The following is a 26,007-nucleotide window of genomic DNA, read 5'->3' on the forward strand; positions in this document are numbered from 1 at the left end:
TATAGACTACATATATTCAAACAAAATTGCATGCAAGCACAATCTATGTTTAACTCTTTAAAAAAATACTTATACAATTTCATATTTTTTGTTTTTATTTACTTAATGACTTTAATTTAGACATGACATTGAGGCGCTATTACCTAGAACAGCTTAGTTACAGAAATAGTGGTATTCACTGGTATATTATAAATTTCACAAGACATAGTAAAGATATTTTTTTTGCTACAGTTAGTCATTCAATACAATTTGTTCAATAAGCACATATCATATGTACTGAACTGATGCAATGTATCTTATGTAAATAAATTAGTTTAATGGTTTTAAAGAAGGCACTGAGGATTTCAATTAAAAAAATCTATATTTTAATTAAAAACAGCGCTATATACAAACAAAGTTACTAATTTGAAGCTTTATCAATTCAAGTGAAGACCAGTCTCCTGAAAAGAAGCAGCCGAATTCGAAGAACAAAGAAGAACTATGAAGTTACCTGTTAATTTAAGAAAAAAAGTAAGTAGAATATCACCATAATATTTGTATTATTACTCAAACATACTATAACGTTAATACAAGCTATTTCTGTGCCTAAAAATAGAGATTGTGTACCATTTTGTCCAAAAATCTCCATGTCTTAAACAGCGATTTACAGCCAGAATGGCCCACAAATCCCTATTTTTGGACAAACAAATTACCCAACTGAACCGCTACAATTTTCATATTATAGAACAAACAACTGTTTTAATTGTATACATTAGATTTACTATTTGTACTTTTCCACACCACTAGCTTACTTTTTTTTTGTCATCTGAACCCCAGTTTAGTAACACAAAAATTCAAGAATACCTATCCCTACTAGTTGTAGTTCCCAATGCACAATCACACACCATTACATACATCTTTATCATCTTACTCAAACACTCATGCACACAGCACACATACATTCCAGAACACCCCAACGCATATCTTCTTTATTTTTTTCAACAGACCCTAAAGAATGCCTACCAAAAGTCAAGTCTGTAGAAAGCAACGCAAAAGTAGAGCAAATGAAAATACAAGTGTCCAACATAAGCATCCATCTCTAGCAGAATTTGTAAAAAAAGTTGAAACAAAGCAGCTAATACAGTCATTTAGTGAAACACAAGTTTCAAGTACAAAAACGTTGCCTCCTCTATCAAAATGTAAAACAAACCAAAAAACAATTAACAGAAAATCAGCTACCTCTACATATAAAACTACTTCTTCAAATTTTAATATAGTGCAAAGTAAGCATACCAAGAAAAGTATTTTAGCCAAAATGTACCATCACAAAGTCCTTCAAAATCTTATAAAAATAGGAGAGAAATCAGGTTCAATGCTTAAAACCTATCGTAGGAAATTAATCTTAGAAGCGTTGATGTACAGTGCAATTCTTCTCAAAACAAAGTTATTTATTTTACTGTTAAACAAAATGAAACCACTAACAAAACTAATAACTAAATTACAAAAAAAGACTTCGCAATAAGCAAAATGTCAACAGAAAGAACTTCTTAAGTATCGGCAGAGGTGAATGGAATCACACTACGAGCACAGAACCATATTTTAATGAAGAAGCGTAAAAACAAAAGCAAACAAATACAATTGCCATACATAGCAGTGGTCGAGGTTATGAAAAAGTGAATAATACCATAATGGAACAAAGTACTCCTTACAAAAATATGCCCTGAAAACTTAGAATTACCCCTTCATTCAACTGAATCAGAAAGTCTAGTGTACAAATGGCCATGCACGTCAATGTGTAACATTCCCAAACAATGTTTCAAATCTTTAGGCCAATTCCTCAATAAATATGTAGAAAGCAAAGACAAAATCAAAATTCAATTACTGCAAAATATGGATACCTGTCCAGTGTGCAAGTACACAGGACTACAAGGACATTCATTGGCCTGCATTACAGGACCTACTTGTAAAACCACTTTCCATGATATCAAAAGGATATCAACACATCATTCAACTATAAGAAATCTAGTCTATAAACTGTACTATGCTAAAAGTCCTGCTTTAGAACTAGCAAAGTTAAATAACATCCTTCTACATGGTACAGCAAAAGACCTACTTGAAGAAATTCACTATATCCAGAAAAAATATTTTGGAAGTGAAAGCCATTTACAGAATGAAATAGCTTTAAACCAATTAAGCAATTCTACACATGGCAACCTTTTGCTAAACACATACAAAAAAGAAATACTAAAATTTAAAAGTACATCAGTTGAAGTACCAAACCATGTGTGTATGTTGCCGTAGAACTTTTTATAAAAGTAACACAAAAACTGTAGACCTATCATACAAAATAGAAGACAATGAAGATTCTAAATGGTTTGAATTAGCTCTCTACCTTGTAGCAGAAAACAAATACGAAATAACTGAGTCCTTAATACTTTGCAGTTACTGCACTACAAAACTTGACAACAACCAAACTCCTTCACGTGCCATCACAAATAATTTGGAATTATACCCAGTACCAAAACCCCTAAAACAACTTAATTTATATGAGAGCATCATAATTCAAACAGTTCACCCATTTCAAGCAATAATACGCCTTCAACCAAAAACAGCAAAATTACCTCCCTCTGAATTGGTAAAAGGCATTCGTGGAAAGTAGTTTATTTACCATTAGATCTAAAAGAAAATGTGCATACTCTATGAGTGCAACGTCCAATGCAGCAATCTTTAATTATCTTAGTAAATGGAGTGCTTACAAAAGACAAAAAAATATGGCAACAGCTGGTAGATTTATATAAAGTTAGACAAGCCTTCCAATATCTTAAAGAGAATAATGAATATTACAAAGAAATGAATATTGAAGAAAACTTGAAAGATACAACTGAAATAATTCAAGAAACACAAGAAGCTGGTCAATTTGAGCTACTAGATCCTGCTACAATATTAAATACTTTAGACCATTATACAATTCATCCTTTGCACTGTAATGACACCGTAGAAGATGGTGTCTTACCAAATGCGTCAAACAAAAGGATCGCCAATAAGCATATGGGAAAAAAGTATAGAAGCACGTGCTTTTCCTCTACTCTTTCCTACTGGCAAAGGAGGAAGGTATGATGATAGACCTATTCAAATATCAGCTTCAGAATACCGCTCATCACGGATGTATTCTGAAGATCCACATTTTGTCTAAATCTGGGAATACATATTACAACTACTCTTTGAAAGTGAACTAGCAACTTTATGTTACGGAGTTGCACGCATATTCAGGATCACACTCAAAATATGACAGCTATACAATTATTAGAAAAAGTGCAACAAAAGGATGAGGTTTTACAATCAAATATTACAAATCTATTAGCAAATATGCGTGGTACTAAAGAGTACTGGTTTCGACGTCATGGAGATGTACGTTGTATGATCAGAAACCTTGGCCCACCCACTTGGTTTGTTACATTAAGTTGTGCAGAATATGCATGGGAAGATTTACATGATTTCCTACGCATATCAAATAAAAGCAAAACAAACATAGATATACTAACACCTGGAGAACTTTGTTCTTTGGATCCTGTTAATGTTTCAAGATATTTTCACCATCGCTTCATTGCTACGCTACATTTTATTTGTAATAAAACTGTTCCTCCCCTTGGTGCAACACTTCTTTTGGAGAAAAGAATACCAAGCCAGAGGAGCACCACATATCCACATGCTTTTATGGATTAAAGATGCTCCTAAATTTGGTCAAGACAGTGTGCACTTCATGCACAAATTTTACAATTTCAAAGACACAAATGTGGAAAATATTGTTGTCGCAAATACAAAAACAAAGGGAAATACTACACCAAATGCCGATTTGGTTTCCCTAGACCAGTTACAAATACAGGTCAAGTGAACAACCTCATGTCTTCAGTTAGACATAGTGTTAAAGGTAAGTCACCTAAAAATACATATTACATAAAAAGAAAAGAAGAAGAAAAATATATCAATGATTATAATGCAATCAATGCCCACTTATGGAATGCAAACATAGATGTGCATCCTGCAGTTGCACGATATGTCACAGCATACTTTAAAGCAGAAAAGACAGAGCTCCAAGACCTCTGGAATGACCCGTCATCAGATAAAACAGTGTCTCAGAAATTATACAGCTTGGGCATAAAAATGCTCACCCATAGAGAATGTGGATCATATGAAGCAGCTGATCGTTTAACTGGTACTGCATTGTATGGTAAATCTGAAAATATAGTATGGCTAATTCTTCGTCCAGCTAAATCTAGAAAAAGAGTTCTAAAATCATATGAAGATATAGAAACAATAGTCAAACATGATCCCAACAGCCAAGACATTTTAAAAAACAATTTATTGGACACATACTACCCAAACAGAAGTAATACTTTGGAAAACATGCGTCTATACCACATAGCCCAAAACTACACATACAAAAATAATATGAAACCTAATGAAAAAAAGGTAAATATAGAGTGACAAACTGAAGGCAGCTTAGTTAAACTCACTAAACCAAATTTAATTAATCATATCAAATTGTCATTAAAGACTCCTCAACATAAAGTAGTATATTACATGTCCCTGCTACAACTCTTCAAACCATGGAGAAAAGAAGAACAATTACTAGATAACTATGACTCATATGAGGATGCTTTCAAAGCAAATGAAAGCACTATAACTGATGTAAACTTTACACAGTACAAAACAATGTTGCACAATGAACAGCAACACAAAGAAGAACTCCAAGCCCAACTAGATAAGGACACTCCTGACAGTAGTCAACCTTCTGTAACAGGAAGCCAAGAACCACTGGGAGAACCACTAATAATAAATGAGGCAGAATTAGCTATGATAGAAGTAGAAAACACCATGTGTGTCAGTATGAAGATAAAGAAGACTTAACTATACTACAAACAAAACTAAACAATGAGCAAAGTAGCATTTTTCAAGAAGTAACAAAACAAATTGCACATGGTGTAAAACATGAAAATAAAGAATGTTCCTGCCATAACTATAAACCTATACGACTGTACGTCAATGGTGAAGCTGGTTCTGGCAAAACATTCCTAATCAAAATCATTAGTAAGTTCCTTCAACAATTGACAAACAACAAACTGTCAGCTGGTATCACTGCCCCCACAGGTTTAGCTGCCTACAACATAGGTGGTGTTACATTACACTGATTACTACTATTACCAGTAAAACACCAGAACAAATTAGACTATTACAAACTTTCTGCAGAAGCTGCAATGGAATTACGCAGAGTATTGAAACAAATGAAAATGCTACTAATAGATGAAGTGAGCATGGTCTCCAACCTGATGTTAGCTTTGATTCACCTCAAATTACAAGAAGTACTCAAAACAGACTATGAAGAGCTATTTGCAGGAAAACACATTATTGTTTTTGGAGATCTGCTTCAATTAACACCAGTAAAAGGTGAGCCTATTTTTAAAACATTAGGACACAAACTCTGCCATAAAACTGTTGGCAGCATTGGAAATGTCAACCTTTGGCAACATTTCCAATACAGAGAATTAACAGAAAACATGCGGCAATCTGCAGATCTCACTTATGCCAACATTTTAAAAAGTATCAGAGTTGGTATACTTTCTAAAGAAGCAGAAGCAATATTGAAAACCAGGCACATTAATGCACTTTATGGCGATAATGCATGTGCTACAGATGTTATGGAACAATTAGCCCACAAAAATGTCAATTGTATGGCCTTAATGCCAACTCTTGCAAGCTGTTTCAAATTCATGCTAAGTAAAGAAATGCAACCAATCATGGAAATTGGCGCCACAGAAACTAGATGTACATGGTATGACACTACCCATGTGTGACCAAGCCACAACAAGACTAAATAGTTTAGAAAAATCAATCTCAAACACAGCAGGCTTAGAAAAGATATTAAAATTATCCTTAAATTGCAGAGTAATGCTTAAATGTAACCTTGACATGGACCACGGACTAGTTAATGGAGCACTGGGTACAGTTGTTGGCTTTCAAACATACCCACGCAACAACAAAATTCAGTTTGTCAATATACTCTTTGACAAACTTTCAGAAGTAAAAAGGATAGGGCGCTCAACAGCTAGATTCCTTCTGTTCAAAGATATGTATGTACGCAGAGAACAAGTTTCTCTAACTCTTGCATATGCAGTCACAATTCATAAATCACAAGGTCTTACCCTAGACAAAGCAATGATAGATATTGGTAACAGTCTTTAAAGAAGGCATGAGCTATGTAGCACTATCACGCTTACGTACACTTGACATTCTATTTCTAATCAACTTTGATGCAAGTAAAATAAACGCTGATATTCCTTGCATTTTAGAATACAATAGACTTCGCTCACTATACACCCCCACCTAAACACATTCTGTTCCACAAAAAGTAAAACATTATAAAAGAAAGATAAATCAAACAGAAATGCAACAGGATGTCACTGCAAATCCTCCAAAGAGAGTAAAAGAAACTAATACTTCATCAAGTACCACAAGCAAAAAAGAATCAATTAGGGAAAGTAAACCAGGTACTTCTTTAAAGAAGGAAGACAAACTCCAAAAAAAGCAGTTAGATACAGAACTACCTGGACCATTTAAATTCTCAAATATAGTTGGTGTAATTTGCTACGCAAATGTAGCAATGAATATTCTATTTCAATTACCACCAATTGTTGACAACATTTACTTACACAGTACAGACCCATTGTGCTTGCAAATGTTAGTACTTCACAGAAATGCAGCAAACAATCCTGACAACACGTGTAGTGTTTATGGAATAAGACAACAATTGGACTACTGTGCTGGAATGGTGAAATTCACTATAAACCCACAGGAAGATCCACAAGAACTTCTAATGTACTTACTACAAGTATTGAAAAACAAAAACATACCTAGAAATGAAATCTTTCAGATTTCATACATGTGGAAACATACATGCACTCTCTGCAACAATGTGACACAAGAAGAAATATCTGTTACGTGTGAATTGGAGAGGAGCCGTTGAATCTGAGGTGAAGAGGTGCGCTTCTGGAATGTTTGTTTTTTAGTTGCATTATACATTTCTATAATCAGCAGGATGCTTTACATTGGATGCGGGGTACTGGAAGTCCTGAATTTGGATTGGATTGGCTATTGATTTGCCTTAGAGTTCGGCAATCACATTTCACTTGTTGAGGACGGCAGGAGTATTCGCAGGGATCCTGGTTCTGTGTACGTCGTGCACAGACAGATGCACAGACAGAGACTCTATTTTCTTTGACAACATTCCCACTGTGAGATATTTTTGCTCCTGAAGAAGGGGATAGTCCCCGAAACGCGTAGAGCTTGAAGCTGCAGTTCAAAATTCAGAGCTTATTTTTTTGTCTGGTTTGATTTGTTTTTCATGCTGGCCATATTGGAAGTCAGTTGATACCTTTTTTCTGTACTTTTATGAAGATATTTTGTTACCTATGTTCTAAATTGACAATTCTTTCTATATATAAAAGTGCAAATGTTATGAAATTTGACTGATTTATTTCAACTTTTAAGGTGTGCAGGGGACGGGAGTGTCTTTAAGTTTAGACACTTTTTGTTTTACACAAGAAGAAATCCCCAATGAACGCTTCATATATATATATCAATACCAAATTGTGAATCCATTCCATTTCAGCGACTTGTACAAAATGCAAACCATGGTAGATTATGCTCTACCTGCAATTCAGATAATCGCTCCACGTTAGTAATACAAACACATAGTAAATACATAATAATAATGCTTCTACGTTATAATGCAGATGGTACCAAAAACAACTGCAAGCTGACTGGATTCACACATGGTCAAATATCACTTGGTAAGAAAACCTTCACAACAATAGGTATAATCTACCACGCAGGAGCCACAACCAATTCAGGGCACTACACTGCATATATAAAAAAGAAATGTGGATGGTTTGAATGTAATTATAGTACCATTACTCTAAAGCAGAGATTACCAGGAAATCTTACAAACGCTTTTTTGATGTTCTTAAAACCAACATTTGATAACTAAACTGTATTTAAACCCTAAGTAAACTTGTGTTAAAAAAAATATAAACTGTTAGAATACTCCAAAAGCTATCAAACTGCTCAAAGATTCTACAACAACTAATCAGATAAATGAATACCACTAAATTAGACCATAAAATACACAGTTAGAATACGCCAATTGGTATCTAACTGTCCCAAAATTTAACAATATCCAGATAGATAAATCAATACCACTAAAATATATCATAAAAATAGACAGAATACGCCAATTGGTATCTAACTGCTCCAAAATTTTATAATATCAAAACAAATAAATAATGTTACTGCTCCAAAAAATGCAACAAGCCAAAGTATAAAGCATTAGCCAGAAACAACAAGTGAACACTGAAAAACAAACAAACAAACAAATAAACTGTAGCATAACAGAAAAAGGTTTTTTTTTTAAATCCAACATGGATTTTTTTTCTCCCACAGACCCAATGATTTTAGCAACAAATACAGAAACTGAGCAAATTGCACAGTACTCGAATTTGTAATCTACTAAATATGAGGGTCCAAAAAAAAAAAAAAAAAGTATATGGATTATACAATGTAATAAGTCATTACAAAATACTAATACTAACATGCTATTTTCTTTTATCACAGAAATTAACAAGAAATACATGTACTCCGGTTACTAGACCAAACAGTAAGTATACAATAATAAGGAGAACCATAGCAGCATATCACATCCATAGTATCTAATACCTTTGTTCCTTATACACTTGTTTTTCACCCAAAGTCATAAGCAAATATGAATGTGATGTGCTGCGGTGGTTGTTGCCAGGGCATAGAGTCTTGGGTGCATGGCCAAATGGACCCAAGACTCTATGCCCTGGCAACAACCACCGCAGCAGATCACATCCATAGAGTCAAACATTTCAACTATGGTCTATGGAAACTTTTAATGTCCGCGGACATTATGAGTGTTCTTAGAACACTTTCAACTTGCCAGCGAACAATACGGACAGTGTCCTCAGAACACCCCCATTTCGTTTATTTGCGAACATTTCAGGACACTATGAGTGTTCTTAGAGCACATTCAACTTGACAGAACAATACGGACAGTGTCCTCAGGACACCCCCTACGAACATTCCCCGGACACCGCGAGTGTTCTTAGAAGCGTCTTCAGAACACCACCAACTTGTTTATTTGCAAACATTTCAGGACACCGCGAATGTTCTTAGAACAGTTTCAGTTTGCTTGCGAACAAAACGGACACATATTGAGTCCTCAGAACACCCCCCATTCAGTTTATTTAGAACATTAAACACCTGTGATGTCCGCAGACAAATCGAACACAAAATGAACGTCTAACACATAAAAAAACACAACTTTCATCCTATCTGTCATGATCTCTGCTTCCAAAAGGTCAGGGTTTTCCCAACTCCCTTGGAAGCAGATCCATAACCCAGGTTCCGAGTGCCAACCAGTCCCAATTGGGACCTTTTGGACCCAGTCCTGGCGCCAGTGGCACCAGGCTCATAAATATGCCCAGTCCCAGCGCTGGAAGCGCCGGGCTCATAATGCTTGGGTGGACTTACCTGCAGCAGACCATGCTGCTTACTTGCCTGCCAGTTGAGTCTCTGATCCTCTTCTGTTTGGAACTACTTTTCCTGTTGGGTGGGGCAGGAGCCACTCCCTAGATTCAGAACACTGGAACTCTTCTGGAAAGCAGGAACTCTTTTCTTACCTAGGCGTGGCTGTGGAAGGAGACACCTAAGCACTACAGGAGGCTATTTAAACCACACCCGATGGATGAATCTTGCTTTGCGTTATTCTGCATCCTCAGCAGCAGAACGCTCATCGTGTCTTCTGCATCTGATCCTGGGCCTAAGGAAAAAGGCTTACCATTCTGAATCCAGTCTTCAGCAACACCTATAAAGACAAGAAAGAACAGGTTAGCATTACGGTCTTCAGTGACAGCTCTTCACTTACCTGGTCCATCGGCTGTCACCAACGCCTCGTGCTGCATTCCGGCATCTGAAAGACAAAGGCTTACCTACTCTTCGTGCGCTCCGGAGGTCTTCACACTGCATTCCGGCATCTGAAAGACAAAAGCTTACCAACTCTTCGCACTCTCCGGAGGCCTTTGGGGCTGCATCCCGCATCTGAAAGACAAAACAAGGTGCGTTTAAAGACATTGGGGAACTTTAATACTCACGTGCCATTACTCCTTTCCACATCTAACCCAGTGGGTATTCCGGCACCCTGCAGCCGCCCCGAACTTGTACCTGCAAAATAAAAAGACAGTTAGAGCGCATCGTGAAGCAGGCAAGAAGCGCTTACTTACGTGCTTCCAGGCGCTTCTATTCATCACACGGGCTCCATCTTCAACTCACTTCAGCCCGCCATCCGCCATCGCCGGAACCCTGCAAAACAAGAGACATCATTACTAAAGACTTTAAAGACATTAGAATTACTCGAAACTTACCGTTCGTGCAGTAAACGACGGACAGCAGTCCTCTGAAGTCAAGAGGCCTGCTCCCCTTATCCAGTGAAGAAACTGGTTACAGCACCCTGCCTCGAGGCAGATGGAGAGCACGGCGTTCACTTACCTAAGGTGAGAGCGTTAACCTTTGGGGTTCTACAGGAGAAGAGAAAGGGAAGAAGAGAGAGAAATTCAATAACCCAGTTCATTAATCCCACATTTTCTATCTGCAGACATCTTACCCTTCGAGCCAGACATACAGTGCACAGAGGTCCAGCCCAAAGAGCCAGCCGTGTGTTACACATCACCTTTGAAGATACGGTATAGGCCCAGTCAAGACCGGCGCCTCTACGGGAATCAGGTGAGCGTTACAGAACGCAAAGCCTACCACAAAACTCCCGTCCAGGCGCTATGGAAACCTCGGATACCGACCAGCTAGCCCAGTTACTTGGGGAACTAAGGGCAGAAGTGCATGCAGCCCGTCAGGAAACGAACGCTCTAAGAAGGGAACTGATTATTTCCAAGGAGCGAACAGATGATCTCGCTAGACAATTTCTACAGTCACAAGCCGGACAGACCCCGTTACCCGCATCTGGGGGAAATCTTCCTTCTACATCCTCTATGAATCCAGTGCAGATCAACCTACCTGGGAATGTACCTCTGGCTCCGCCCGAACGATTTTCTGGTGACCCAAAGAGGTTTGCAGTATTTATCAATCAGTGCCGGTTGCATTTCTTATGCCGGCCAGCAGCCTTTCCAACTGATCAAGCTAAAGTAGCTTTCGTGCTTTCGTACCTTAGTGGCAATGCGGCAGACTGGTTGATCCCTCTAGTAAATCAAGATGATCCGGTCCTCCATGATTTTCAAGCTTTTCAGCTCAGTATGGAAAAACTGTTCGCAAGACATTCACAGGGGCAGGCCTTGGACAATGAGCTTCTTTCGTTGCGACAAGGTAATCAAGACCTTTTGGCTTATATTGCGTCTTTCAACAGACTGATAGTGGAAACTCACTGGCCTGAGGACAAAAGGATTACGCTGTTTTATAGAGGTCTACGCGGAGAGCTCAAAGATGTGTTAGCCCAAGTAGTGAATCCCCCACAAGATTGTTTGGACTATATAGACTTAGTCGTTCAAATAGATCACAGACTGCCGAACAGGAAGGCCGATCGTTCCAAGTTTGATGCTCGAGTATTTTCCAAACCGCCAACTCCTTCCAAAGGAGTAGACTCCGGGGAACCCATGCAAATAGGGGGTCTGAAAGGTCCTCTAACACAAAAGGAGCAGGAAAGGAGAAAACAGTTGCAATTATGCCTCTATTGCGGAAACTCAGGGCACTTTCTTCGAGACTGTCCGGTGAAACCTGCCAAGAAGGCAGTAGGAGCTGCAGTTACCAAAGTTACAAACTCTGAGCAGGGAAACAACCTGGCCCGACAAGAATAGAGGTCCTCTTGCCGAGCGTGAAAACCAGTTCCGTGACCTCGCATTTCGTGATACCTATGGTCCTCATTAGCCCTGATAATCCGGATCGATTACATGCAATTGAAGCTTACGTCGACAGCGGTGCCATCGCCAATTATGTGGATGACGAAATGGTTTTGAGGATGAATTTAACTCTTTGTCCCAAGGCTGTAAAGGACGTCATTACTACGGTGGATGGTACTGAGATAGCCTCCGGGCCAGGAACGCATACCACTCAAGAAGTGACGCTAGTAAGTCAAGATGGACACCATGAGAAGATCGTGTTTGATGTGATCAAGGCCCCTCAGTTTTAGATTATTCTAGGAATACCTTGGTTAGAGAAACACAATCCTCTGATCGATTGGCGAGCAAGAACGGTCCAGTTTCCAGAATGTGTCTCTACTTGTCACCCTTCACCTGGTGTGGCACTGGCAGCAATTTCTTCAGAGACTCCCCAGTTACCTCCCGAATACCTAGAATACCAAGATGTTTTCCGGAAGGATCAGGCTAACTCTCTACCTCCTCATAGGTCTTATGACTGCCAGATCGACCTGATACCTGGATCTACTCCTCCTTGTAGTAGAATGTATGCCCTCACCGAGCCTGAGAACCTTCACCTTCGACAATACCTGGATCAATACCTGGCAAATGGGTTTATTCGTCCTTCCAAGTCCCCTGCTTCTTCAGCTTTGTTCTTCGTTCCAAAAAAGGAAGGAGACCTTAGAACTTGTATAGATTATCGCTCCCTGAACCAGATCACCGTTAAGAATAGATATCCGTTACCTTTGATCCCTGAACTCCTGGACCAAGTCAGAAAAGCATGCATATATACAAAGCTGGATCTTAGAGGAGCTTACCACTTGGTACGAGTAGAAGAGGGCGATGAATGGAAGACGGCCTTCCGCACCAAGTATGGGCTATTTGAATATCAGGTCATGCCCTTCGGACTTTGTAATGCCCCGGCCGCCTTTCAATATTTTATGAACAATGTCCTCAGAGAGCTCATAGATGTGTGTGTTGTTGTTTACATTGACGACATCCTCGTTTATTCTTCATCGGAATCTGAACATCGGAAACACGTGAAAATGGTCCTCGAAAGATTGCGTCAACACAAACTTTTCGCTAAATTGGAAAAATTGTGTTTTCAACGTGACTGAAGTTGAATTCTTGGGATTCATATTATCACCTGGCGGAGTGCGTATGGATTCAAAGAAGGTCGATGCAGTTCTCAAATGGCCATCACCATCCTCCGTAAAAGGTGTGCAAAGCATGTTAGGCTTCGCTAACTTTTACCGCAGGTTTATCCCCGAATTCTCTCGAATAGTCCAGCCCATCACTGCCTTGTTAAAGAAAAACAAACGTTTTGAATGGTCTACCGAGGCGGAACAAGCTTTCCAGGATTTGAAGACTAAATTTATCTCTGCACCAATCTTAAAACACCCTTCCCCCGAACTCCCCTACATCGTGGAAACTGATGCTTCAAGCCTTGCCATGGGGGCAGTTCTATCACAAAAGGACCCGGTAACCAATCAGTTGCATCCCGTGGCATTTTGGTCCCGCAAATTCTCGCCTCCTGAAATCAATTACACGATTACTGACAAGGAACTTCTGGCTATCAAGTCTGCCTTTAAGGCTTGGCGGCATTATCTGCTGGGGGCCTGACACACCGTTACTGTGATTACGGATCACCGAAAACCTGCAATATTTGAAAACCGCAAAAGCCCAATCCTCTAGACAACTCCGTTGGGCATTATTTTTTGCCGAGTTTGACTTCATAATTACCTATCGACCTGGTACAAAAAACGGTAAAGCTGATGCCCTTTCTCGGATGGGAGTGGAAGAACACTTGATCAACCCTAAACCTGTACCAATCATTCCCGAACAAAGAATTCTGGGTGTAATCGCCACAGAATCCATAGAGGAAGTTAAGGATAAAGCCAGGCAACTGGTAACTCCAGCAGACATACAGAATTGGCATCTGCAGGGAAAGGACTTTGCAGTAAAGGACAACTTATTGTATTTCCAAGAACGATTGTACCTACCCAGCACAGATTTACAGAAAAAAGTAATCTCTTGTTATCACGATTCTTTAATGGAAGGACATCCCGGTATGGCCAAGACCTCAGAAAAGATCAAGCGCTACTTCTGGTGGCCGTCTTGGAAAAAAGATATCGGAGACTTGATAATGTCCTGTGGAGTATGCGCCCAAAACAAGAGTCAAAAGGAAAGACCAGCAGGCCTCTTACGCCCTATTGACATCCCACCTCGCCCTTGGCATACGCTTTCTATGGACTTCATCACCGATCTACCTCCATGCTCCGGATACAATACGATTCTAGTAATCGTGGACTTATTCTCCAAGATGGCGCATTTCATTCCGCTCAAAGGCTTGCCAACAGCAGCAACTCTGGCCCGAGAATTTCTCGAAAACATCGTCCGACTGCACGGTTTTCCTTCGGTTCTAATTTCGGATCGAGGTAGTCAATTTATTTCTCATTTTTGGCGAAGTTGCTGTCGGTCGGCTCAAATTGATGTGAGACTATCGACCAGTCACCACCCTCAGACCGACGGACAAACCGAGAGGACCAATCAAACTCTGGAACAGTATTTACGCTGCATGCTGCAACAAACTGAAAAAACTTGGAAAGACATCCTTTGGATAGCCGAATATGCCTACAATAACTCTGTCCATTCGGGAACTGGGAAAACCCCGTTTTTTCTTTTGTACGGCAGTCACCCTCGAACCTCGGAGTTGGATCCCCTCCAAGATCTTGAAACACCAGCAGTAGACTACCTGCATTCTACAATCACCCAAGCCTTTAAGGAAGCTGTTTCTCACCTTCAAAGGGCTAAAGAACAATACAAGAAAGGAGCAGATCAACATCGGAAGGAAGCCCCTCAATATCAAGTAGGGGATCAAGTCTGGTTATCCACCAAATATCTACCTCTAAAAGGGCCACGCACATTCAACCCAAGATACCTTGGTCCCTATTCCATCACTACCATAGTAAACCCAGTAGCGGTCAAGTTGGACTTGCCCCCGCACATGAAGATACATCCGGTCTTCCACGTCTCTCTATTAAAACCCGTGCAACCTCAAACCCGACTAACCAAATCTCCAAAACCTATCCTAGTTGATGGAGAACTCGAGTTTGAAGTCAAAAGCATTCTGGACTCCAAGATCTCCAAATCTAAACTATTCTACCTAATTGACTGGAAAGGCTACGGCCCCCAAGAGAGATCCTGGGAACCTGCTGAATATGTCCACGCTCCTCGCCTAATCAAAAGATTTCACCGAACATTTCCTGACAAGCCAAAACCCCCGGAGAAGCCCGGTTTGGGAGGGGCCTTGAGGGGGGGTACTGTCATGATCTCTGCTTCCAAAAGGTCAGGGTTTTCCCAACTCCCTTGGAAGCAGATCCATAACCCAGGTTCCGAGTGCCAACCAGTCCCAATTGGGACCTTTTGGACCCAGTCCTGGCGCCAGTGGCACCAGGCTCATAAATATGCCCAGTCCCAGCGCTGGAAGCGCCGGGCTCATAATGCTTGGGTGGACTTACCTGCAGCAGACCATGCTGCTTACTTGCCTGCCAGTTGAGTCTCTGATCCTCTTCTGTTTGGAACTACTTTTCCTGTTGGGTGGGGCAGGAGCCACTCCCTAGATTCAGAACACTGGAACTCTTCTGGAAAGCAGGAACTCTTTTCTTACCTAGGCGTGGCTGTGGAAGGAGACACCTAAGCACTACAGGAGGCTATTTAAACCACACCCGATGGATGAATCTTGCTTTGCGTTATTCTGCATCCTCAGCAGCAGAACGCTCATCGTGTCTTCTGCATCTGATCCTGGGCCTAAGGAAAAAGGCTTACCATTCTGAATCCAGTCTTCAGCAACACCTATAAAGACAAGAAAGAACAGGTTAGCATTACGGTCTTCAGTGACAGCTCTTCACTTACCTGGTCCATCGGCTGTCACCAACGCCTCGCGCTGCATTCCGGCATCTGAAAGACAAAAGCTTACCAACTCTTTGCACGCTCCGGAGGCCTTCGGCGCTGCATCCCGCATCTGAAAGACAAAACAAGGTGCGTTTAAAGACATTGGGGAACTTTAATACTCACGTGCCATTACTCCTTTCCACATCTAACCCAGTGGGTATTCCGGCACCCTGCAGCCGCCCCGAACTTGTACCTGCAAAATAAAAAGACAGAGCGCATCGTGAAGCAGGCAACAAGCGCTTACTTACGTGCTTCCAGGCGCTTCTATTCATCACACGGGCTCCATCTTCAACTCACTTCAGCCCGCCATCCGCCATCGCCGGAACCCTGCAAAACAAGAGACATCATTACTAAAGACTAAAGACATTAGAATTACTCGAAACTTACCGTTCGTGCAGTAAACGACGGACAGCAGTCCTCTGAAGTCAAGAGGCCTGCTCCCCTTATCCAGTGAAGAAACTGGTTACAGCACCCTGCCTCGAGGCAGATGGAGAGCACGGCGTTCACTTACCTAAGGTGAGAGCGTTAACCTTTGGGGTTCTACAGGAGAAGAGAAAGGGAAGAAGAGAGAGACATTCAATAACCCAGTTCATTCAGGGATTTTCTATCTGCAGACATCTTACCCTTCGAGCCAGACATACAGTGCACAGAGGTCCAGCCCAAAGAGCCAGCCGTGTGTTACACATCACCTTTGAAGATACGGTATACGCCCAGTCAAGACCGGCGCCTCTACGGGAATCAGGTGAGCGTTACACTATCTCACACACTCCCACCCTCCCCAAACACTCCTACACACCAACACACTCTACTAAATACAAATTTTGAACAAAGTTTCACCGCACTGTCCGCGGACGACCGCGAATCCAAGATGGCGGGCGCTACCGAAAATCTGACGCGCTTCACGCTCCACGCCGTCCAATCAGCGAACACGTTGCATGTCCGCGAACATCACGCAAGCCGATTGGCCAATCAGGACACTATCCGCGGAGCGAACAGGGAAGTGTGTCCGCGGACCGAACACATATCACTAATTTATTTTTACCTACTTTTTGGTCATTTTAAAACAAAAAAAAACTACTGGACGGATTTTCACCAAATTTGCAAAAGCACGCTTTCGGGACCAAGCTGCTGCCCCTGGTCCAAATTTGGTGAAAATCCGTCCAGCTGTTTGGGCTGTAGACGCGAGCAAAAAAAAATTCCCATTCAGTCTATGGGAAAAAAAAAAGTTTTGGGACCCCCACCCCTATAACTTTGCCCCCCCTGGACGAATCCTCACCAAACTTTGCAAAAAAAAAATCAGAGTGACCCAAATACTTTTTTTTGCAAAGTTTGGTGAGGATTCGTCCAGGGAGAGCGAAGTTATAAGCCGCCCAAAAAGTGCTCTTCCTATGGAAACAGCAACTTAACCATAACTACATGGCCACTAGCGTGGCCATGTAATATATTTTAATATTGCAATGGGTTAGTTATAGTTGATGAATCTCTGTTACATGACTTTATAGTGAAGAATGGAATTTGTTTATGTTTTTTGCTTAGTGGGAAGAATAATTTGATTGGTTAAGATATGTCCCGCCGATGTTAATAGAGGATTGTGTTGTGTTTAATAATTCAAAATGACAAAGAGTTAAAAAAAAAAAGCAGGCAAAAATGCAGTGCTGTTAGGGTATGTGTTAGGTTTAAGGAGGGTGTAAGGTCTTTTAATTGCCTGGTTTAGCTTTAGTTTAGAGGTTAAGGTAAGGGAAGGGGTTAGGGTTAGTTTAAAGATTTTGGTTACTGTTAGGGTATCGGTTATGATCAGGGTGGTTGTTGACATATATGGTTAAGGGCTATAGTGGATTAAGGGTGAGGTATGTGCAAGGGTAGAGGTTATGGAAAGCCTAGGGTTAGAGAAAGGGATAGGGAAGTTAGGGTAAACGTAGGAGTTAGGGTAAAGAAAGGTGTAGAGTAATGCTAAGGTGAAGGAATTTGTGAAGGGGTAGCGATGGGGATGTAGTTCGAGGCATTAATCTTTTTGTATTTATTTAGTGTTTTGTATCGCATTGCATGCAAATAAGACACTTTGGAGGTCTAAAGTGTTAGGGTTAGGGGTAGAATAAAGGTTGAAGCAAGAGTGTGGGTAAGGGTTATGGATAGGGTGATTGTGGAGGGCTGGTGATTGCCTGGCTTTGTAAGAGGTGTAGCTCATTGTTAAGTTACAGCCTTGTAACTCAGTGTCGAAAAATAGCTGTTTTGTCGATCTTATCACTCGCAACATTTTAAAACTTAACATTACGCATATATTATGTCTACATTTTGAAAAATACTTTTTGCGGTCTACTTTTACACATGACGGAATTTCCCCGTTTTCACAGTGAACCGGAAATATTTATCTAAGCGAGATCAAAATAACTCTGTAAAGCAGTTCTCAAACAAGGCCCTGCAACATTTATTTCAGTCCTGCTATCTGCACACAGACCGTTAAATACCAGAGTCACAAACACGCAGCAAGCAGCTAAGTGTTTCAGCTGCTACAGTTCTCCAAAAATCCACTACCTCAGGTAGAATGTCTATTAAAATGAATTATTTGTGGTTTCTCGTATAGCAAGATCAGTGTTGAATACATAACCACTGACTGAAAAGAAAATCCTATTTCCGCTGCCAATTTTTTCCACCACAATTGGAAGCAGAACTTGCCCAAGAAATGTTCACATAGGCATATTATTTCAAACAAGAAAAAAGTCCCAGGAAACATGCGCCATGTAATGAAAAGGTCAATTACCACTAACTTTGGACTTGGGCAGTGAATATCTACTGAACACTCCAAGCTATGGGCTATAGGTATCCTGTGAATCCAAATCTTGCACTGCTCCCAAGACATGCTCCTGCGAAGTATTGTAGAGAGCATGTAAGACATTTCTTCTGCCTTCTAAGTTGTAAAGTACAAGTCACGAGTTCACATGAGGTAACCCTCAGCGGTTCATCCACCACCATGCAGCGCCTTGCAGAAGTCTCTTCCGAGATTTCACTTTCACAACAAAAACATAATTTACACATGTCACAAACCTGCATCAGTTCCTCCGCACATGCTCAGATGACACACCATGACACCACACGCCCACTCCACTCCTTTCCACAAGCGCCCTCACGTGCATTAGTTACCTTCACCATGGCGATCTTGCAGTGTCAAGGCTTGCCCTGAGGAAAGGGATTGAAGGTTCCTTGTCACCACTGCTAAAATATACCTAAAATAAAAGAGTCTTACCTGCTCGTACAAAGTAGCAGTGCAGGGAGTGCGCATGGAGATCCTCTTCGACAGACTTGGCAGCTGCCACTAAAGCCTGTCCCACAATCTGCCCTCCAAACAGCCTTTGGGTGATGGGCACCCAATGGTGTGTCCCCCTGTGAAAAGAAGAAGACACTGATGAAGATGCTCAAACAGCATTAAGCCAGGTTCCAGATTAATGGTAAGCAATGGGAACACTCACAGTTAATTATAAAGAGCGGCCTATTGCATAGAGATACTTAAAACACTGGAAAATTTGAAACCTTTAGCTGCTACAATCAAAATGGGAGACACTTGCAGGTCAGACTCCAGCTCTACAAATACACTGAGGGATGCATCTATGAAAGATTCAGGGGCACAAAAAGAGAACCATACGAGGTGATATAATCCCTATAAATGAATGTAAACATAAGTGGCACAGTGGTAGGTAGACAGTGGCAGTGGAGTTTAAAGGGTCTCAAAAAGTGCTTCCAGTAGGATAATCAACAAACTGGCTTCCATTTGTGACAGGTAAACACATCAAAGCCAATACTGACAATGCTTACGTGTATAGATGATAAAGAGGTTGTGTTCAGCTTTGCACTTGGTTACTACTTATAGCAACAACATCATCACAGAAAAGTCAGTTCTTAGTGTTTTGAAAAAGTTGTTTTCTTTCTTGCTGCATCACTGTGGGTCCTCATTGGGAATATTGTATACGATTATACATCATTATAGGTCCTCAAGACATGTTTCACTGTGTAACACCTTCGGGAGAAAGAGATACTGAATTCTGGCGATTATAGCTTGATAAATCCATCCATATACTAATCATTGACTTGCTGTTATGGGAGCATGGTCTACTTCATTAAAATGGGAAATCAAAATTTCAACAATGCACTCGTTCCTCCCCCACCCTACATCCTCACCCTATGCAGGCCACTTTCAATTACTTTAAACCTTACCAATTAGCACTGCATTGGGGACCAGGGGTTATGCAAATGTTGACTGTAGTGTTCACTAATCGGAATGAGAATGTTTGTTCCACTTTATGTGCTGGTGGCACGGCTATGGCGATGAACTGGGAATTACAAAACTAGAAGAAGCTTCAACTTGTCAGGCTATCCGAAGGGTGTCTTCGGGGACGCTCCGGAGGCCACATGGGGATGGAGGATTGTCCCTTCCGGACTACAAGCTGTATTTCATGGCTGCGCAGCTGCAGGCAGTAAGGAAATGGAACGAAACAAGGAGCGGTGAAGTTGCTAATAGGGACACACCCGAAACAGCGGCAAGGAATAGAGCTGCTATCGGAGATGATGGGATCGGTCAGATGGGAAACAATGTTCATGGTCCAGAGAATGGTGTGGAGTAGGTACAAACGTCCCCAAGGCATAAAGTCATATAGCCCTGCACTCCCTTTAGGGTTCAATGGAAAGATGCGAGAGTTAGTGAAGCCGATGGGTCTCCCTAGAATGCTGAGCAGAGGGTGCCAAACTATGGGTGATTTTTTTGCAAGGGGTCGGTTACTCACGTTTGAACAGTGGAGAGAGAAATATGTGATGCAAGGGGGATCCTTCCTGTGTATGCACGGGTGGTGAAGAGAATGGCAGCCATGTGGGAAGGGATCCCAGAGGAACCAGACACAGATGCAGAGTTACACGTCCTATTAACGTTGGAAGCGAGAAGGAGAGCCATCACACAGATCAAGCAGAGATCGGTTCTGAAGGTTAAGGAGAAGTTGGAGTGGGACATAGGGGAAGAGATATCCGTAGGTACAAGGAACAGAATTTGATAACAGATCGAAAAAATATCCAGAAATGCACACTTCCGGCTAATACAATAAAGCTTCTTACACATGGTCTATATAACTCCATCGAGTTTGTACGCCATGGGTCAGGGGGCCCCTCAAATCTGTCCTAGGTGTGATGCAAACTCGACAGACTTTTGGCACATGGTGTGGGGGTGCCCGGTTAACAGAGCATGTTGGAGGACGATAATGGAGAAGATTAATGCCCTGGTGAGGGGAACATACAGGTTTGTACCGCAAATTTGCTTGTTGGGGCTAGTGCCGGGGAAGGAAAGAGGGGATAGAACCAAGAGATAAATTACCCAATTCTTGTTAATACTGGCTAAACGTCGCATTGCGATTATGGAAATGCATCACAGGGCCGGCGGTACAGGCATAAACTAGGGATGTACGAAGATGGGGATATGCAGAAATGTCTGTATTGAGGAAGCTAAGGGCACCGAAAGCGGAGGAACAGGTGGAGATGGACTGGAGACAAATGCTCAACGAGTTGGCATCACCACCAGACCTAAAACAGCCTTGATTACAATGAAACAGAATGCTGGTACTGAGCTAATCATACAGCCGGTTCAAGGGACAAGGGGGGAACTGTCCGTTGAGGAGGGGATGGGGCGAGGAGAGGAGTGGAAAGTAAGTCAACATTTATCTCAGAATATGTATTGTAAAAGGTGGAAAAGCACTTTGTCGATGTCGATTGGTGTAGGTAATGCCAGAGGTATGAGGTGGATGTGAAATGGAGAGTGAGGAGTGGGACTCGAATCAAGTACAGAAGGAGAAGTGGAACCGAGATTGACAATGAATATCTAATTGCTGACAAGGATACCGTTATGTTGTTTGTGGATGTTACAAGCCACCTGGGAAATAATACAATTCAAATAAATAAAGGATCTCAAACTGGGCATTCCCCAAGATAGTGGTATAAGGAGAGGGTCTCCTAAAAACGTTACTAATTTTGTTTTTCAACCTAAAAACACTAACAAACTACCTTATGGCTGTGCCAACACTTGTTCACACTACTTTAAAGACTCTTATTGGGACGTGTAACTCTAAGGGGACCACCCCCATCTCATCTAGCAAGGGGATGAAAGTGTAGAACTGTAGAGGAGCAGTTACATGCCTCTGCGGGAAATCCCACTCCCCTACCGCCTATATGTTGGAAGTCTGAGATTGTTTCCCTGAAGAGACGACAATCTGAGGGAGGAACTCCCTGAAGTAATACGAAAGAGAGCAAAGAGAGGAGCTAGTGACATCACAAAAGACATGTGCGATGTCTCGAGATATTGGCTGAAGAGGATGCTTGGATCCTATAAAAAAATAACGCGAAGTAAAGAATCGGATGAACTCTTAAATATGAAAAAGAAGATTACACGTACACGAAGTGTTGCAGAGAATCAACCGTTCAAAAATTGTACAGACGCTGAAACGCAAGGTAGACTAAGTCATCATAGAAGCTGGCTATATGTAGTGAATAGAATGCAGGCATTGCCGCCATTGTACAGGAGGTGGAAAACAGTATCATGAATTTAGTAAACCAGGACCCATGAAGAGAAGGCGAGGATTGCGTTGCAGCAGGAATGAGATGAAATCGTGGAAGCTGCATGGGGAGGCTGTCTGGCCTGGTATCAAAACTGAAGCAGCCAAGGTGTTACGCTCACCTGGTATCCACGGGGACGCCACCAAGCCCTGGTTGGATGATTTGCACTCTCGAACCCTCTCCCGGTCCCTTGGTAAGACCTCTGGTTAAAGATGGGTCTGCAATATAGGAGAGCTGGATTCAATAGCAGATTGGCATTATGTTTTCCCACCTCCCTTGGCCTCAACTCCTTCCTCCCCCTTGGGCCTTCTCCTCAACTTAATATTGTAAAACGTGGATTCTCAGTCCTGCTCCTCGTGGCAGGGGCACGTAGATGTGGGGGGGGGGCGAGCAGCGACCAAGTTACTTCACTGGTGCAAGCCCCCTTGTGGGAATCCAGGCCTGCTGCAACTCTGTAGGTTTTCTGCTTTACAGTCTTTATATGCAGTTCTTATGTTCCTCTTAGTTCGAATAATAATGTCTTGCTTCTTTCCATTTAGGTATGCAAAGGAATTTTGGTGTTGTCATGCAATTTGCAGATGAGCATGGGCCAGTAGGCGAAAGCGCGGTGTGCGCTATGCTGTCCGGTGAGTAATGCGCGATGCGCGGCACTGTTTCGCCTTTTATATGGCTAACCTGGGTCTTTTCTCTCCTTGCAGGTTGCGATGTTCCTCGCCGAGCGCCGTAATGTTCCAGCAATGATACTGACCAGGAGATGACTACCCAGGTAAGAATTGTGTGGCTTTCTTCATTCGGGAGGAAACGTGACTAAACGCTTACTAATGCTGTCTTTCTTTCTCCTCTTACCAGGTTATGATATTCCAGGATGCATGCGGTGCCGGATGATGGAGTTAGTACCTTCAGGTGTGGAACTGAAGTCGGTGATGTATTGAAGACAGGATGCTGTTCCAGGTAAGTTTTGTAGTGTTCTTTCTTTCTCTGCAGGTCCTTGGTTTCAGGTAAGCTGGCATCAAACAGGGAGGGAGAGGGGGATGTCGGGTTTGGGAATTGGTCATGGCACGTAATTACGTGGGTGAATGCATAGACACACTTTACAGAACAAAAGTTTACTGGGTAGGACCTTTGACCACAAACTTGAAAGATGACTACATGATTGATGGTGGATAACCTAGCAGGCAAATCAGGGCACATTAGAGCTGGCACCCTAAACGTAAAAGGGCTCAACTCCCCCACTAAAAGATTGTTAGTCTCTCGCGAATTCAAGAGGACCAATCTTCTCATACTTTTCTTGCAGGAGACCAGGTACACACGTGGGGAGGAGCGCAAGGTCCTGTACGCTAAAATGGGCAATGAATACTGGGGATCAGGCCCTCTACGAAAAGCAGGAGTGGGTATTCCGATCAGAAAAGGACTCAGATTTGAAGTCACCAAGAACTGGTCAGACGTGGGAGGGAGGGCCATTGTTTTGGTGGGTAAGCTGCACAACACGACTCGAACCCTTGCATCCCTCTACACACCCAACACGGGACAGCTGCGCTTTCTCCAACACATGATTCCAAAGATTATGCTTGAGGCCGAAGGGGAGGTCATCCTGGGAGGTGATTTTTATATGTGGGAGGATCCTGCGCTCGATAGACAAGCCGGCAATCCAGCGTTGCATGGACCAGCGGATGGTGGTCGTACGGAGGCAATTGAAAAAATGCCCATATTTGGGCTAAACGATATATGGCGTCTCCTACACCCCCACCACCCCGGATACACCTTTTACTCGGCCCCACACTCGACATTCACAAAGATAGATTACCTTTATCTTACCACTGGTCTGAGAGACGCAGTGTCTGCTTGGGAGATCTCACTGATCTCCTGGTCGGACCACGATATGGTCACTACCGATATAAGCCTTGTGGCTCTTCCGAAATGAACTCCAAACGGTGGTGCAACAAATCATTGTGGAAAGACCCTGTCTTCCACGAACAACTGGGGAAAGAGATCTCCAAATATTTTGAGCTAAATGACATGCGAGAGGTGTCTAAAAACACAGTATGAGAGACTGGGAAGGCAACCTGGAGAGGCATATTGATTAAAGAAGGGGCTGAGAAAAAAAGACAGAGGGCTCTAATAGAAAGCAGGCTGCGGAAGGAGATAGCACAACTAGATCTCCGTGCACAATCCAACAATGAGCAGAGGAGAGATAGGATAGCTGAGGCGGTCCAAAGGAGGGAGGAGCTATGGTGCCTGGAGGAAGGCCTAGTCATTCACAAGCTCCAATTCCTGAAGTAAACACAATTCGAAAAAGGTGACAAGGCTGATGCACTTTTAGCCGCAATGTTGAGGGGGCAACGGGCTGACCGCTGGGTTGCAGCAATAGAGAATGGACATAGCTCCCCAACCACAGATCCCAAAAATATCTCCAAGACCTTTGCCGACTTTTAGGAGCACCTCTAAAAGTCTGAGTCCATGCAGGGGGAGTCGGAAATTAACAGCTATATGAACAAAATAACTATGCCCAAACTCTCAGTAGATGAAGCTGAATCACCAGAGTCTTGAATAACCACCGAAGAGGTTGAGAAAGCTGTCAAACGCCTACCTCTGGGAAAAGCCCCCAGAAATGACGGATACACCGTAGGATTTTACAAGACCTTCTTCAGCCCCCTCGACCACTTCATGGTGGAACTATTTAACCACATCCTCCGAACGGGAATAGCACCGGAATCCTTTTCGCAGGCCCTCATTTCCGTTATTCCCAAGGATGGTAAAGATCCCAAACAATGTGCATCCTACCGGCCCATCTCCCTATTAAATATAGACGCCAAAATCTACACACGTGTATTAGCAGAGAGGCTTGAGACGTACATGCCAGCTCTGATACATACCGACCAGGTCTGGTTCATCCCAGGACGACAAGGAGCTGACAACACCCGCAAGACCTTGCATCTGATACACGAGGCCCAAAAAATGCAGAACGCCTCCTCACTGCTGTCTCTTGACGCAAAGAAAGCGTTCAACAGGGTGGAGTGTAACTTTCTAGAGGTGGTGCTCCACAAAATTGGACTCAGTCCGACACTCAGGAGAGCAGTGAAAGCAGTGTACACATCCCCACAGGCCACAGTCATGGTAAACTCTGAATACTGGAGGTGGTTTACTCTCGAAAGAGGCACGAGACAAGGGTGCCCCCTCTCGGCAATATTGTTTGCTCTCTCGTTGGAACCGCTGGCCCGTATGCTTAGAGCGGATAGCCAGGTTTAAGGCCTGTGGGTCCATGGCAGAGAATATAAATTGGCCCTCTATGCCGACGACATCTTGCTCCATGTTCAGAACCCTCTCACCCCTGTACCCATAGCGATACAACACAGAGGCCTATGGTTCCTTATCGGGATTCAAAATAAACCGGTTCAAATCAATTTTGTTCCCTCTGCATGTGCCAACTCCCGAGTCTTTAGAAGAACTTTCACGATTGGGTCTAGTGATGGTGACCCGATGTTACGTTATCTAGGGAACAATC

At 42.3% G+C, this 26,007-nt stretch overlaps 1 protein-coding gene across 1 annotated transcript in view; it reads right to left on the reverse strand.

Annotated features, from left to right (window-relative positions):
• Positions 1-26,007, reverse strand: part of ACOT8 (acyl-CoA thioesterase 8) — a 268,843-nt gene that overhangs the window by 186,299 nt on the left and 56,537 nt on the right. The window contains exon 2 of the mRNA XM_069651229.1: positions 19,165-19,301. Within this exon, the coding sequence (XP_069507330.1) occupies positions 19,165-19,301 (137 nt within the window). The remainder of the gene's footprint in view (positions 1-19,164; positions 19,302-26,007) is intronic.

This window comes from Ambystoma mexicanum, chromosome 3p (genome assembly GCF_040938575.1).
Source record: "Ambystoma mexicanum isolate Mex_15411 chromosome 3p, UKY_AmexF1_1, whole genome shotgun sequence".
Taxonomy (NCBI): domain Eukaryota; kingdom Metazoa; phylum Chordata; class Amphibia; order Caudata; family Ambystomatidae; genus Ambystoma; species Ambystoma mexicanum.